Below are 16,049 nucleotides of genomic sequence, written 5' to 3'. Positions count from 1 at the left end.
TCGCCTTGTAATCGGAAGGTTGCCGGTTCGAGCCCCGGCTTGGACAGTCTTGGTCGTTGTGTCCTTGGGCAAGACACTTCACCCGTTGCCTACTGGTGGTGGTCAGAGGGCCCGGTGGCGCCAGTGTCCGGCAGCCTCGCCTCTGTCAGTGCGCCCCAGGGTGGCTGTGGCTACAATGTAGCTTGCCACCACCAGTGTGTGAATGTGTGTGTGAATGGGTGGATGACTGGATATGTAAAGTGCTTTGGGGTCCTTAGGGACTAGTAAAGTAAATACAGGCCATTTACCATGATGCTCTACACTGGCATTGTTCAAGCTGCCCCTTTATTTCAAATATTTTTAAAAAATCAACAGGTGGCGCCCTCTCCTTCCCCTGGAGGTACACTGTTTGATGTCCTTATAGCACCAAACAGCAGCTCAAAATTCAGAACTCACGGCAAATGTTCTGAACACAAAACACAAAATTAAGCTGGCTGGACTTTTTGGGGGATTTAGGGTCTCAACGGGGCAACCACAACAGAACCAGCAAGTGTGCCTTTAATTTGTGAGGTTGTTCACATCAGCAGACCATGGAAAGCAGACTTATTCTAGTCTCTGGGCTACAGTGTGCTCCTGCGATACTGTGATACTCTCAACTCATATAAACTCTGATATGACTGTGTGAGTGTTCCACTCGTGTCTTTTGTAATTACTCTGACAGCAGCTGCATGATACACAGAGGATTCATCAGATCTATTATTCAGCTTTAAGTGGGTGGAGTGACACCACTTATTCTGAAAAAGCTCAAGGAAGCTCAATTTTTCATAATATGTTGCAGGAATACTCCTTATTATCACATACCAGTAACTCCCCACTCTGGGCAATTTGTCATCCCATATACTGTATGTATGTATGTATATCAAAGGACCATGAGATGCATTCGAGTACTATGTAAAAACATGATGTTCTTGTCATTTTCCTCAAATGTGATTTTCCTCTTCCACTACGTGTGCAAAGGGGGCTAGTGGAGAGATGAGATACGTGTGGCTGTTATGTCAGCACATGCCCCACATTGTGCAACTTTACAAGGTCTGTTGCTCTAAGGCACCGATAGCAATCTAAGGTTGTTTAAAAGAGCAGTCGTAAATGTCTCGTACAGCTTTGAATTTAGAGTTGAGTTACAACATCCTCCTTCTTTTAGGGCCTTTGTGAAATCTACTCAGATGAACAAACATATTGAAAGATGGATTGAGGCTTACTGCATAAAACTAGCGACGTGAAATAAACAACAATATTCAACCAGAATGAGTCATAGAATTCAGACTGCGGAAATGAGTGACTCTAAGGTGGCCCTCTGCAGGAACCTCACAGCAACAGTAGCAACTACAGAACAGCGCTACAATTTGAGTAATAGCTCAACAAAACCCCCTGAAGGGAGAATTAAGGAGGTGGGCATGATGTGCACAAGCTAAGTACCTCAACATACTGTTACTGCTGAGATGTCGTTCTCTGCAGGCTTGCTCCATCTTGTCTGCATTCCACAGCAAACTCAGGGTAGTGGCTTGTGGAAAATTCCACCTTTCTGGCATTTAGTGGGAAAGATGAGAAAGATAAGGGCAAAATCCTAACGTCTACTACAGTGTAACATTTGAAAGGAACACTTTACCATCTAAGGAAAGCATCCCTTTTGTCACTGCTAACCCAGCTGTTCAGTACTACCGGCTAATTAGCTTGTAAAAGCACAAAGAGTTGAAATAAAGGCGAAAGTTAGTCTCTTGTCTAGCGGTAAGAAAATTCACATGTCAGCACCCCGAATTAACACATTATTTCTCATTTGTATAATATAAATCAAAACTGAAGTGTATGCTGTATTCATCCAAGAAATACAGCATATAATCCCTTTAAAACCACAACCTGTGGTTTTCACACTTTGGATTGGATTGGCACAGATTAAATAAGCAAGATATAACACGTTCACGGGTGACAGAATATTTACCCACCGTTAATTACCACAGAGATATAGTTTTAAAGTCTAATTTAACTCTGGGAAAGAAAGCAAATAAGAAGCATGTTTTCTTCCAAAATATTAGTAACTTAATTCATATTGTACATCCATCAATTCAAATTTTAAAAAGAGACACACAGTACTCAACTGCATCTTCATTGCATGGGCACTAGTGATAATGGTAGTGACAGCATTAGCTGTCTTCAGCGTGGAAAAATGGAATAATGATCGATATTGGATCTGTTTTTGTGTGTTTTAAAAATACTATGGCAGATTGTAAAGCTCTAAAAGGTTTATGGTTACATCAAAGTTATCCATAACACCATATGGACTGGACAGGCAACCAGCTTTGACAGGGGACATTTGGCTTTCATTTATCTTAATAAAATACATTTCAAAAATGAGTAGAGAGTTCATTAATGTTGTCACTTACATGCACAGCTAAGGTCACACACAGAATCTGGGTCTCAGTCTTTTTTTTAAGCTGGTAAAATGAACAGAGTTTAAAACTAGTGCCTGACTTGGCAGGTCTGACACCTTCTCAGTTAAAAGCTTTGGTTGTACAGGCAGTGTATTTGGGGTCATTCTTATGTTGTTGGATGAAGGTAAGCAATGAGATTGGTGGAGCTACTTTGTACATACAGTGGTTTAAAAAATGCGTACACTCTGGATTCTATTCTGCTGCTGCTTAGATCTATTGCAATGTCATAAAAGGCAAGAAAGCCTGTTCCTGAAATGTTCATACATGCAAGCCATGACATGACCACCTCTATGTTTATGATTGCGAGTTGTTATCTTGCTACACAATGAATTTGAGGCCATTATATATGCCACACGTAAATACATAAGTCTAATTATGCAAAGTGCCTCAGGTTTTTCACAGTACTAAACAATTCAAAGTCAACATTTAAGCCAATTAATTTTTATATGCCTTATTAGACTATATTTAAGATGTTTTGGTTAGTTAGTGGTGTATGTATCTGATGTCAGTTTTTCAAGTTGCGTAAGATCCTGCATGTCACAGGGTTTTCCTTTATTTTTTGTTTATTTACGTGTTTGTTTTTTAATTAAGTAGACTTGTCTATGTTACATTAGCTTCAATATTCAGGCATTTTAATCAAAATAACAAAATAGTGTATTTAGCAAGTAGTTTGCAGATACAGATATACTATTTTCCTGGAGTTTAATTCAACTTTCAAGCCCCCAGTTTTGAACCCCTACTGTGTTAGCTGCCTTTTAACCGCAGTCATTTAAAGAGATTAAAATCTGGGCGCTGGGCTTATGCTTTCACACAGCATTCAGCATGAATCAGTGTGCATCAGGGACACGGGATTGGCTCATCAAAGGATAAATCTTTGCAAACTGACATGCCAATGAAGCCTGTTCCTGCCTGATATACATTTATTTCTCTCTCTTACTTTAAAAAGATATCTTGATCTCCGTGAGACTACCTGTATGAAGATAAAACAAAAACTAATTCACCCATGAGTAATAAATTATGAGCCACATACGTATTGAGAGAATTCTTACATAGCCTACGCTGGAACTTCAGTTCGTGTCAGAACAGGTTTCAGCTTTCATTTCAGCCAATCCAGCGGCTCTATCTTTCTGGAAAAAGATCATTAATATTCTGTTATTGTTCAGAAGCTGAAATAAAAACACTCTATTACACTATATTTCTCCTTTTCCTTACGGTAAGAGACACTGTTAGATAAGGAGCAAGGCATCCTAAATGTTTATTTCATGTATCAGTACAGTGGTGCATTTTTTACCTGAGCATGGTGGAGTTGCAGCAGGCTACTGCCCCCAGGGTAGTGAACCAAACCCCACCCAATCTTCCACACTGGACTGAACCTGAAGCTTTTCTCTGTGGAGGTTGCACGTTCCCCATGTGCCTGTTTCCTGACACGCTCAAAGGGCATACACATATGGGTAACTGGTGACTCTGAACTGGCCTTAGGCATTGAAGTGGGGTGTTTGAAATGCATATAATAAAGTGCTGTATGAATGTCTCTGTGAATGGTGAGCGGTTAGTATGGGCTCTACATAAATACCCTTCAAATTCTATTTACCGTGTCATAGATTATACTTTAAGTACTGTGGTATTCTAGTAGTTTCATTTATTATGCCAATTTGGTCAGTCATACAGATTCAGCTCTTGTCTTCACATTGTTTATTTTGAGCAGACTACTGAATACTAAATTAAAAGAGACTTGGTGTACTATTTCTTTTAACTCTACTCAGACTTGCATGAATATTATTAATGCCAGCAGAGAGAGAGTATTGATTAGCACAGTCCAAAAACAGAATAACAGTCCACCCGATACTGTCCAAACCAACAAGCCTTTATTTCTGTTTTGCTTTATTTTATTTTTACACTGCTCTTTTGTGCTGCTCAAACACAAAAGTATAGCATTTTAATTAGTGAGCTTTAAAGGTGCTATTTGCTGTCTTTGGTTAGAATGAGCCAGCTCGGTGTTTCTCCATATATTCTGCTCGTGCCTGGAGCTGTATAGTTAGTGCCGAAACACCAGAATGACATCAATCTGCTTATCCAACCCTCAAAAAATAAATAAAAAATAAGCCTAATTTCCATTTGCAAACTATTCCCTCACTAACATGTTTCTGCTACAGTGTAAATAAAATCAAAACTGCCAGAACTTTAAACTTTGAAACTCCACAATCTCCATGTTTGTGTTTATATTAACCGTGTATTTCATATTTCAGTCTCTGCAACAAAAAGGGGAGTTAAAGAGTATAAAATGAAAACGTTTTGCTGAGACTGAACAGGGCTAACTTTTACCTCAGCTGTCTAAATGTTCTTCTTTTGACTTCCTTGCTTAGGTGCAATGCAGCATTCCAGACAAGTCGAAACATGACGGTGTGTGCGCTCTGTCTCAAAGAATCAGTTAAACTGGGTGGATGCAAAGAAATGGGTCACACACATCTAGCTCTGTAACTTAAGATTGTAAAAAAATTTTATAAAGATTGTGTTAAACTCGGGTCACCTCCTGTCAGCTATTCTGAGGTAAGGTATAATTCAGCGATTCGAACCCAGATGAACCCCAGGTGAACACTGCACTGAATTAAAGCTACTTCCGAGATGGCTTTTTTGTTTTTTTTTAAACCATCACCCCTGCATTTTTAAAAAATACCAAATGAGTTTAGATAAAAGTACAGTTTTCTGTGGCATTCTCCATCAGTAGCTTCACTCAGATTCTCTAAACAAGACAGCTGAAAAAATGTGCTTTTGAAGGAAAGGCAAAGACAGCATCAGCAAGCTTGAAAAGAGCTTGTTACGTCTGTCATTTCTTCAAAATTTAGGTTTTTTAAGCATAACTTTTTAAGGATTATTTTATTACTGATACTTTTTCATTAGAGTAATAAGCCCCAGTTGCTATATTCGGATAAAGATTTTCATGGGATTACCAACTAAGATGTATTTTAATCCACAAAATAACATGTAAGGTTACAGGATTTAATAAAGAGGTTGGCAGGTTGATGGTGCTCTCAAATGAACTTCATTTATGATCATCATTATCAAACTATTGATATTAGGAGGTTCTTATACATTTGTGCTTTTTGCCACTTTTTGCACATAGTGGTTTCTATGATTAACATTTGGATGTTTGTGTAATTCATAAACGTTTCTGTGGGGGAGGGGACAGTTCTGGTTTAACATTTAGTTCCCGGGTAAAAGAAAAGGAAAAAAAAAAGAAGAAGAAGCTGTTTTTGGGGTGTGGACTTGCTTCAAGGCAGAAAAGGGGGAGGTTTAACCCTCTTGCTGCTTTTCCATTGGTGGACACAGGGACAAATATGCCTGTACCTGGTGCAGGTAAACAGACTGAAATCAGGCACAGCAGAAGAGGATCACCTGGCGTGACTTAATGCAACACTTTGGTTTCATTTAAATCCACCACCGTGGAAAACTTGACAGCTTTTTCGTTTGTGGCTTTGCACAGGTTTGTGTCGTATACCTTGCCTAACTACACACAAGGAAAGAGAAGGGTTAGCATTCGTAGATTTTTTTAATTCTTTTTTTTTGGGGGGGGGGGGGGGGGGGGTAAATATCAATTAGTTGTGCCTTGTTGTGTTTTCTAGGTGGCAAGTGCATTGCCTTGTCATACAGGTGAAATGAGACTTCAGACTGAAAAGTGTGCATAGACAGGCAGGTTTTTTTGTAAAGTGAATAATTAAGTGTTAGGAGTAAATGCTTCAGCTGAAGGCTGTGAGATGCTGTAATAGATGGTTACAATTGTGTGGGTTTGGACTGTACGTGTTAATCAGCACCCTGCATTCATCAAGCTGAAAAGACTGCAAAAGGATGGAAAACATCGAAAACAGGTCCTTACTTGTGCAGGGAGAGGCCTCGCCTGGCACGCCCTTCACACAACCTGTACAGAAGGAAACTTGAGCATACACTCCAATGGAACCTGTCTTTCATGTATTTGTTCTCTTTAATTAATCAACCTCTTCTTCCCTGACAGAAACAGAAAGAATGACATCACTGAAATCGGTGTCAACGCCCCCAGTGATTCACCACCTGAAGGGAGGCTTCAGCGTGCTCACTTCACTTGTGAAACCATCCATGTATTCTATCCTTCATTCCACCGGAGTCTGTGTAAAGTGCTAATCAGATTTCAGTGGTTTGAAGAGTAAGACACATGGAATTTTTCATCCTCAGAGAAGCTTAAGTCATATAATCACATTGTCAAGGGTTTTAATGGTTGCAACTTTTACAATAAATTTTAACAGGGCTTTGTTTTTTTGTTTTTTAGATAAAAGATATGGCCTTTAATGCCCTTTGAAGGCAATGTGATGGTGAAAGCAACAGTTCTGCACAAGCACTGAAAGAGGACTTGTCCTCCTCATTCATACCTGCAATGCGACAGTAGTTGAATACCGCTGCACTGATTGCACTTTAGAGTTATTGCAGGATCACAGAGTGCTGGCAGCCCCACTTTATGTCTTTTTGACTGTCACTCACAGAGGTTGCTGTGTCCTCACCCTGTCTCTCTCTCTCTCTTTACACTTACTTCTCCGAGACATAGCAATTACATAATGACTCCTAAACTCCCACATTGCCACTTTCACAGCAAGCTCATCTGAGCTTTTGCCAAGATGTATTTTTGTGTCCTTAAAGTCTTATAACTGTACCCAAGAAGCCTAGACATACAATATAACATGTGCACGGAACGGAGTAACTAATTGTTGATTAATAAACATCGCTTTTTCCCTCCAAAGAATATAGTCTTTTCCATAAGGTTTTAAACAATTCTCTGTGGGACAATTAGCCTGGCTCATTAGCACAGGACACTTCCCAGATTACATTCAAAGCCTTAATTATAGCTAAATAGGCAGCTACATTGAGCCCATGTCAACCAACTATAATTCTTCCTCCCAATTAATATAGAGGGAATATAAACTAACAAAAGAACATAGTGCCAGATCAGCAGAGATCTGTACAGACTTGTACTCAGTAACAGGGTTGTTCTGATTGATAGTGACATAATAAATAAGGAACTATTAGGTATTTGAATTAAAACACATCTGAAAGGTCTTTTTAACAAAGAAAAGGGCATCATGTTGTGAATTAAGAACTACCAAAGCCATTACATGGGGAAAAAAGACAGTGCAATTCCCAAATTTTAAGCAAAATCAGGAAACTGTGGAAAATAGTGTGCTCAGTATATTTCAAAGACAGAATAACCGATGCATGACCCAGAGTTTCAAAAATTCTGTCTGAGGTTAATCTCAGCCCAGTGATCAACTGATCCCAGCAGGCCTCACATGCTAGAAAGATTTTTGATTTTCTCCACAGCAGACTTCTCATGTGCTACACACCCCAGCCTGCTGTTCACCTTCCTGTTTGATGCAATTATAACCAGAGGGCTTAGTGCTGCATATAGCGAGCCAAAGAATAAACGCAGGTCAGAGATCAGTGAGGAACTCATGGTTTTCTTCACAGTGAGGGTGTACACCCAAAGCCCATTATCTGCCCCATAGAAGACAACATACAAGGTCACAAGTGCCACCACAGCTTTGGCAGCTCGTTGTTCAGCTCCACTATTTCCAGCACCACCGCCACCACTACTGCGGAGTCCCTTCACCTGCTGGCTGTGCTTGTAAAGGAATACCAGGATAATCAGACTTGCGAGTGTCATGAGGGCCATGGGCACAACATCCCTGCCAACCTGGATTGCCCCGTTGGCATCTCTGGACAGCTTTGAAGGAAAGTTCAAATAGCAGAATTGTACATTAATGCCATTGTCTATCGGGCTAGTTTCATTCTTGGTACTGAAAGAAAACAGTATGGCTGCTGTCGTCATGCAGGCATTGAGAACCCAAAGGAAGAGGAACACAAAGGCCAAATAGTGACCTAACAAGGCACGAACAGAAGCCCAGCTTGATCCTGGAGGGGCAATGCTCAAGCACTGATAGGTACTCAGCAGGAAAGTGAGCCAGATTGAGAGGCCACGTGTTGCTCTATAGATAAAGATCACTGATTTACAGCCTGTGTCTCCAAAGATGTCGGCCAGACGGAAGGAGGCCAGGGTCTCCGTCAAAGCACGTACAACCACCACCAACAGGTTGACACAGGCCAGGTGCAGGAGAATAGCATCAGCTGCTAAAAGTCGCTTCTCCTGGTACAGCAAGAGGAGGAATGCCACAATTACAGTGGCATTACCTGGAATTCCCACAACGGTCAGGAAGAGAAAGAGCATCCCACGGACAAACACTTCTGATGCCATTCCTACAGGAAGTTGAAAATCAATAAAATCACATTATCAATATGTTATTTGTCATGCACTTCTAAATGTCAAATGGTGCCTAGCATTTAAATGGTTTCAGGAAAAAATCGTTTCGAAGGTTAAACTCCTACCTGAGAACGGTCGAAGCTAAAGAGGTCTAAAGTGGACCTTGTGCCTGTCACGCTGTGATCCTTCTCTCCTGATGTAGTCAGGGTGTTTGTGTTCTTATACTGGCAGACAGGTAAGATCTGTTTTGCATGGTCCATTGACTTCTCTTCCCTCAGCCTCCAATTACTTGAGATCAATTCAGATGACTGCTTCTGTACCTGTATTGGGTTTCAGACAGGCTAAGACAGTGGAAGCTGTGTGTGTCCTCGTACAAAGAGCTTACCAGTGGATGAGAGATATGACATTAATGAAAGCACAATATCTATCAGTCCCATGTTTATTGTCAAAAAAAAGAGATTACAATCATTCCTCCATGTCACTGTTTCACTGAGTAGAGAGAATTAAATCAATTTTCTAATTACTGAACCTATATGCAGATCTCTGTGTAAAACCCTCCACAATACTTTTGCATTTTTCATATCTTCAATCTTTTTTTAAAGCCACTGCAAATCAGAAACCCTCCCTGTGTTGGTTAGACGCATATCAACACCACAGTGTCCTCCAGTGGAGGAAGAGGAAACAAAGGACATTCGACTCACTCTTCATGGTAGATCGCCTGCAATTTTCATTTGGAGCGTGATCCGATTTATGATTTATGATTGTGTAATTCATCCACAGCAATAAAAACTCTTAATAGAATTTAACCTAAACTGTGAGGATGCTGTAAGGACAATATGATTTAACATCGGGGAACTGCTAGAGAACATTAAGCTTAATTCCTGTAACACAAGACACGTCCTACTTTGAAAATTATAGAGTACTTGAAATATTGTGGCCACATTCAGGAAACCCTGATTAAATATTTCTTCTGAACACTATGAATATAATGTATGTGTTGGCACTAATGGTGGTTTGATACAATTTCTCCTTGAAAATTCTTGTTCTGTTTTGTTAATTGAAATACTTTTTCTCTGTCATTGAAAACCAACTGGGTAAAACTGAACATGCAAATGTACAAAATATTTAGATTTGTTAATTACAGTTTAATTTTTTCATATTTCTTGTTTTCCAGGATTTTCATCTAGTCTAGTATGTTCCCCTCTATATTTATATGTTGACGTTTTTAATGAGTCTGGATATGTATCATTTAGTGCGGATGTTCTGTGCCTCTCTGTGTTAGTCCAGCTTTTATGAAAATAGGAATTAAATTAAAAGCCAGTCATGTTATGTTTTTGATTGAACATTACATGAAAATCAGCTATGTTTATGTATAATAAAAAAAAATCTAATGTGAGCTCCCGAAGAATTTAGAGTGAATGAGTTTTAGATGATGAAGACAAATGAAATGTAAAATGCTGGGAGGTCAGCTGTCCCCATCTCCTTGTGAGGCTGTTAAGTCAAAATCTTCTGAAAGTGCATTTTTCTTTCTATTGGAAAGATTAAAAGGTGCAGTGAGAAATACAACGAATAACCCCTCTGCCAGTTCAGAGATTTTGCCCTCATCAGCACACACAAAGGAACAAAAGAGTGTAAAGTGATATTTCTCTTAACTAAACTGAGCTGAACATCTAAGAATGGACCTGATTTTTTAAAAATGCATTAACATAAACCGCAATGGGTTTTATCAATTTCACATGACGATTCTCTGCAAGGGTCTGTTTGTGTCCTAGTAACATAAATTTCATCATTACAGGGTATGCATGATATTTGCATGCCATCCAGATTGTTCCAATTGTGTGGGCTTTTCTAGAAGCCACTACACAACTGTGCACTTGAGCTGAAAGCATTTTTTACACATATAGAATATGTATGTACAGCATGGACAATAATAATTCTCTGCTGTCTGCAGCTTCAAGGGAATATAATATTATATAACAAGAATAGTTTTTTGACACACACACTCATATTCACCTGTTGTTCTGACAAACAACAAAATTATAATAGGAGAATAGGAGCAATGCTAAAAACAGATTACATCAGCGAGAACATATCTCCTGTCAAGAGAAAAAAAGAAATCTTTAACTCGCAATGAAGCATACTGTTGCAATCCCCTGAGAAGGACATGCTTGAACTTGCCATTTTAATTAGCTCTCAGAACATTTAAACATGTTACAAAAACACACAGGGAAGCAAATAACACATCTAGTGATTATCTATTCCAAGGCTCCCCCCCGATCCCACCTCCACCCCCAGGGAAAAGCAGGCTTCTCAAACAACACCGTTTTAGCACAAAAAGAAACTTGTGCAGCTGACCAGGTTAGAGTCCTTATAAAGACACATTTGCCATTTACAGGTTAGCTGGTTAGAAAACGGGGATACTTATAACAAACTTCCGTTGTCGGTGCTAAATGAATAATGTCTAGTTGTCCCTATGCCCCCAATTAGTGCAGACATGCATTGTTATATGGCTAATTGTTTTGCTTCTCTGTGTCTTTAACATGCTCCCAGGACATGATGGAGAAAAGGAGCGCACGCTGAAGCACCAGCTGTGCGTGTAAAGGCCTCTTGATGGCTCATTCAAAGCATCATCAGGCTGCTTTTGCGTAAACAGTAACCACTCACGGCTGTCTCCACGTGGTCAATCAACCGTATTTCTTAAAACTCTGCAGGGAAATAGCTTTATGATATTTCAAAGTGCAGGAAAATAACACTTAAGAATTTACATAAGGAACTGATTTTCCCAGACTGCAACCAACAACTAAAATCTCTTGACCTTCTCTTGAATCTTTGAAAGAAAGCAAATTTCCACGTTCCAAAGTTGTGCCCGTTGAAATGACTCTTCGGCATTCTTAACATTATTTCAAAGTAACCTTATAATTTCCTAAGGGATTAATAAAGTATTCTAACTCTGATTAATATGATCGTAAGTTAAAACTCAGATTGAGCTAGAAAATAATCCGCATACAAAATTCTGCCATCACTACTATTATGCATTTCGTTGCCCTGTACCTGTGCATGTGCAATGACAATAAAGTTGAATTCTATTCTATTCTATTCTATTCTATTATGTTTTTGGGCAGTATTTTTAAAAAGAATATTTTTACCCCATTACACTGAGAACATGTTAATCATGGATCTGTTATAAGCCATGTAGTGGTCAATACAGCAAGCCAAAAAAGTGTATCAACATCCATGGGGACGCTGTCTCCTTTGTGGGTCTTGTCCTCTGAGACCATGAGTCATATTTAGTTTGTTGCACTAATATCTTGGCCGATCCTTAGGGGCATCTAGGATTATATATTGAACTTACAAAGGCTCTCCAACATTTAAAGCACTAAATACTTTACTTTTTCTCTTCAACTTCAGGTGAGCATCATTTTCACTACAGGTGACACAATTGGTGTTATCTGGTTTTATCAAAACTTGTGTAGTCATCTTGAAAGATTAAGGTTATGTGTATAGTATTTATCACAGTTTTGGTTTTCTGCTTTGTTAATCACGACAGCTGCAGGTCTTGGTGGCATGGATCTGTGTGTGACCATCAAAGGTGTCTCCTTCCTCTTGCAAACAGGTATGGGCGTTTTAGGAAACACTGTGGTACTTTTGGCGTACACACATATCGTTTGCACTGGACCGAAGCTCCTTCCTGTGGACATGATTCTGTGCCACCTGGCCTTTACCAACCTGTTGCTGCTGCTGACCCGCAGTGTCCCCCCGTCAATGACGGTGTTCGGGCTGAAGGCCCTATTGAATGATCCGGGCTGTAAGGTGGTGATCTATGCTTACCGCATTGGCCGGGCTTTGTCAGTCTGCATCACCTGCATGCTAAGTGTGTTTCAGGCAGTGACCATCACCTCTACTGGGCCTTACTTGTCCAGGCTGAAGCCTTCACTTCCATCCCTGGTTATTCCCACCTTTGCAGGGCTGTGGCTCTTCAATATGGCCATATGCATATCAACTCCATTATTCACCATGGCTCCACGAAATGGCACTGTCTCTGCCTTTACCCTAAACCTGGGCTTCTGCCTTGTAGACTTCAGAGACAACTTGTCCTATGTGATTAACGGGGTGGCTATCTCTGGGAGGGATTTTGCATTTGTTGCCCTGATGGTGGGCTCCAGCTGTTACATCTTGCTGCTGCTCCACCGCCACAGCCACCAAATGAAAGGGATTCATCGCTCTCAGGGTGGCGGGGCAGAGACCAGAGCAGCCAAAGCAGTGCTAACCCTGGTAGTTCTCTATGTGGTCTTCTTTGGGATTGAAAATGTGATCTGGATCTACATGCTGACGGTGGAAAAAGTGTCACCGGTGGTGGCTGATATGAGGGTGTTTTTCTCTTCATGTTATGCCTCTCTCAGCCCCTACTTTATCATTTCCTCAAACAAAAAGGTCAAAGCAAAGATCGTGTGCACAGCTGAGCATGAGCAGCCATCAGCGGACACTCAAGATTCGAATGACAAATGACTCTGTCTCTATCTTAACAGCCTGCTGATTCACCTGCTAGACAGCAGAGTTGTTCTATCAGACCTTATCATTTTCAGGATACTCTTATTTAGCTATTATTTAAACAGTAGAACTAAAGAGTAGTGTTGTACAGCTGTATGTATTCTTAATATTTTCATCTGAATTCTAATTAAATGTTAATTACAATCATATGTACCTGTAATATAGTTTGTGCTAATTGAGAGAGAACATTCTTTTTAGTCATATATGCCAGAAATCCCCTCTTCCTTCTCGCCTCCTTATCCTCATCATTGGATTGATACAAAAGAAATTAAAAGTTGAGCTAGAAGCATTTTTACACAGAAAAATTCTTTCAGGAATTTTTAATGAGTCTACTCACTAAAACCAGGAATACTGAGATTTGCAACATGTCTTGGAAATTTTTTAAAAAGGTTGTAGAGCTTAGATGATTAAGAAGTTAAATAAATATTTAAAAATAATTCAGAGGGACCCTTTTTGCATTAAAGTACGGCTATGGTATTATATAAGGGACAAGCTTAAACGTGAGCGTGATTGATACTACCGTTCCTACAGCAGCTGCGCTGTCAGTGGCCGAAATGTTATGGAGGTATTGGGTATTCTGTTTCCACGGATTAGCCTTTCAGGTAGCACTTGCCCTCTGAAGATGTATGCGTTTCATCACTGAAGTACGTATACTGACATATATGTAGCATAGTTTTTGTCTATAATTTTAGTTCATGCTTATTACTTAATGTTGACAATTGCATACGTCTTTGAAAGGGGTTTCTCTTTTGAATAACCTGAAATGGCCACCTGATAGACAAACCTCAGGGAATATTGGGATCCAACTTAAGAAAAACAACAAACCCAGGAAAAGGGAAGCGGAAGAATGGGCTAAAAAGTGTAAAATAGCTTAAATAAACAAGTAGACGTATGTGTGAAAGCAGAAGAGCTGCTAAAATGTAGTATTTTCAGAAATTATCCGCGTCGAAACTTACCGGAAGAGGTAAAGTAAGCTGTAATCGGCGCTAGTAGTTAGCTCAGTTGCACAAAAAGACGCTGCAGCGTGCAGCGACCCGAAACTGATGACAAGAAAGTGTTAACGAGCAGTTTGTAATGATCAGAAAGGGTTTCTTCCAGTTTGTGCCAAAGCTACCGTGCTGTTTAATTCCAGGTAAAAAATAATTTCAGATAATTACTTTGGCTACTTTTAGCTAACCCTTAGCGCACCTGTGTATACACAGGTGCTTGTTTCACACCAAAACGCGTTCATTTTATCTCTGCTTTCCCTTGCGGGCCTCTCGTTTAAGTTCTGCTTTTTCCAAGCTTCAGCATTGTGTCCGTGCACCATATCTGATTAGGGAACACATCTGGATTTCTCCACACTCCTCCTCTCTTTACCGTGAAATGACCTGATCCGAGTTGACCGGTTCCCCTGTCTAATAACAATGGCAACAATAGCCTGGTACCAAGAAAAGGTAAGCGCAACACATCCAGTACAGTTAGTGTCATTTAGGAAAGTCTTAGAAACTCATCACTTGTTACAAACCTATACTATATACTTTACTAGTAAAGTCTAGTAATATAACGTAAGATATGTAATGAGCCTTGTTTGTGGTTCTTTACTTACTTGTTTACTACTTAGTACATTAAAAACTCTGCTAAACCTAATTACTGTTACTATTAATCTGATTTATTTTGAAGTGGCTGTTATTACAATTGTAATAATTTAATTCATAGTCATTCAATCTTGAATCCATATGCTCTGATTTACATCCTTACATCTCACAATTTATTAAATCATTTCCTTTACCTCTTTGTTCCCTTACTCCTTAGAAAAATTGATTTAAATAAAAACAAAAGTGTGGTTATATCACACAAGCTTTCCATAGATTTAACTGGACATGGTTTTGTTTGATCATTTAGTTGTTATTATCACCTCTTGTGTTTTCTTTGAATTAAGATAATTAGAAGAATTATATTTTGTTATAGATCGGGGCATATGATCAACAAATCTGGGAGAAATCTCTTGAGAAAGCCGATCTAAATGTAAGATACTCATTTTTCTCTTTAATGGAATAAATGTTTGTGTATTTTTAGTGCATTTGACCTCTAAGTTGAGTAAGAAGCCCTTACTATTTATATAGGGTTTGGACAGCAAACCAAAGAAGACGGGGCACATCAAGCCAGACCTTATTGATGTTGATTTAGTAAGAGGTGAGTGTGAATAAGGAGCATTAATTGTTTTGAAATGTATTTGAGACATTTCTCCAGGTTTCTTGTCAAGCAGATAAACTATGCAATGTATATATGTATGTGCAGTGCTTTATCTGGCTCTGTTTAATCTCTTCTTTACTTTAACCTTGCTCCATCACTTAGTAAATGTAGTTTTAACAGACCACCCCTTTCATCCCATCAGGATCTACATTTAGCAAAGCCAAACCAGAGAGTCCATGGACAGCGCTGACTCGAAAGGGTCTGGTCAGAGTGCTGCTGTTCCCGTTCTTCTTCCAGTGGTGGATCCAGGTGACCTCCATGTCCATCTCCTCATGTATCCTCATGCTCTACATTATGCAAGGTTAGCTCACCACCACTCATCTTGCAACTATAGCCTTAAAACAAGACTGACCTCAACTCAAACATCAGTGTAGACATTCAACCTAGACCAGGTTCCATGCATCAGAACAGTTTTTAATTTACTGGATAAATAACTTTGTATCTGCTTAGAGAAGAGTTTCAGTGAAGAATAGAAAACTCTTCTTTAACAGCATAAGTCAGCATTCGTGTGCTGGAAGAGCTAA

General features: G+C 39.6%; 3 protein-coding genes across 6 annotated transcripts in view; 2 read left to right on the top strand and 1 right to left on the bottom strand.

The window, feature by feature from the left end:
• Positions 1–6,038: 6,038 nt before the first annotated feature.
• Positions 6,039–9,010, bottom strand: ora2 (olfactory receptor class A related 2). Its single transcript, XM_085458097.1, has 2 exons — positions 8,868–9,010; positions 6,039–8,738 (listed from the first exon to the last, which is right to left on the bottom strand). The coding sequence occupies exon 2, from the start codon at positions 8,734–8,736 to the stop codon at positions 7,771–7,773; it is 966 nt and encodes a 321-aa protein (XP_085314223.1). The 5' UTR covers positions 8,737–8,738; positions 8,868–9,010; the 3' UTR covers positions 6,039–7,770.
• Positions 9,011–12,306: 3,296 nt separating this feature from the next.
• On the top strand, positions 12,307–13,248 carry ora1 (olfactory receptor class A related 1). Its single transcript, XM_085458096.1, has one exon. It carries the CDS (start codon positions 12,307–12,309, stop codon positions 13,246–13,248), a length of 942 nt encoding a protein of 313 aa, XP_085314222.1.
• A 611-nt stretch (positions 13,249–13,859) lies between these two features.
• phtf1 (putative homeodomain transcription factor 1) overlaps positions 13,860–16,049 on the top strand; it is a 10,784-nt gene continuing 8,594 nt past the window's right edge. Inside the window, exons 1-5 of one of the 4 annotated variants that reach the window (XM_085457430.1) lie at positions 13,860–13,934; positions 14,610–14,726; positions 15,241–15,297; positions 15,396–15,465; positions 15,668–15,826. In XM_085457430.1, the coding sequence (XP_085313556.1) occupies positions 14,697–14,726; positions 15,241–15,297; positions 15,396–15,465; positions 15,668–15,826 (316 nt within the window). In that variant the 5' untranslated portion in view covers positions 13,860–13,934; positions 14,610–14,696. Of the gene's footprint in view, positions 13,935–14,084; positions 14,423–14,558; positions 14,727–15,240; positions 15,298–15,395; positions 15,466–15,667; positions 15,827–16,049 lie in introns of those variants that run through there. The other 3 variants (XM_085457429.1, XM_085457428.1, XM_085457427.1) reach the window with 3 other exon arrangements.

Source organism: Copadichromis virginalis, linkage group LG5, assembly GCF_057382275.1.
Source record: "Copadichromis virginalis isolate Kocher_CV1m ecotype Utaka linkage group LG5, C_Virginalis_male_GT1.1, whole genome shotgun sequence".
Lineage (NCBI taxonomy): Eukaryota > Metazoa > Chordata > Actinopteri > Cichliformes > Cichlidae > Copadichromis > Copadichromis virginalis.
This window is presented reverse-complemented; position numbering and strand designations above follow the sequence as displayed.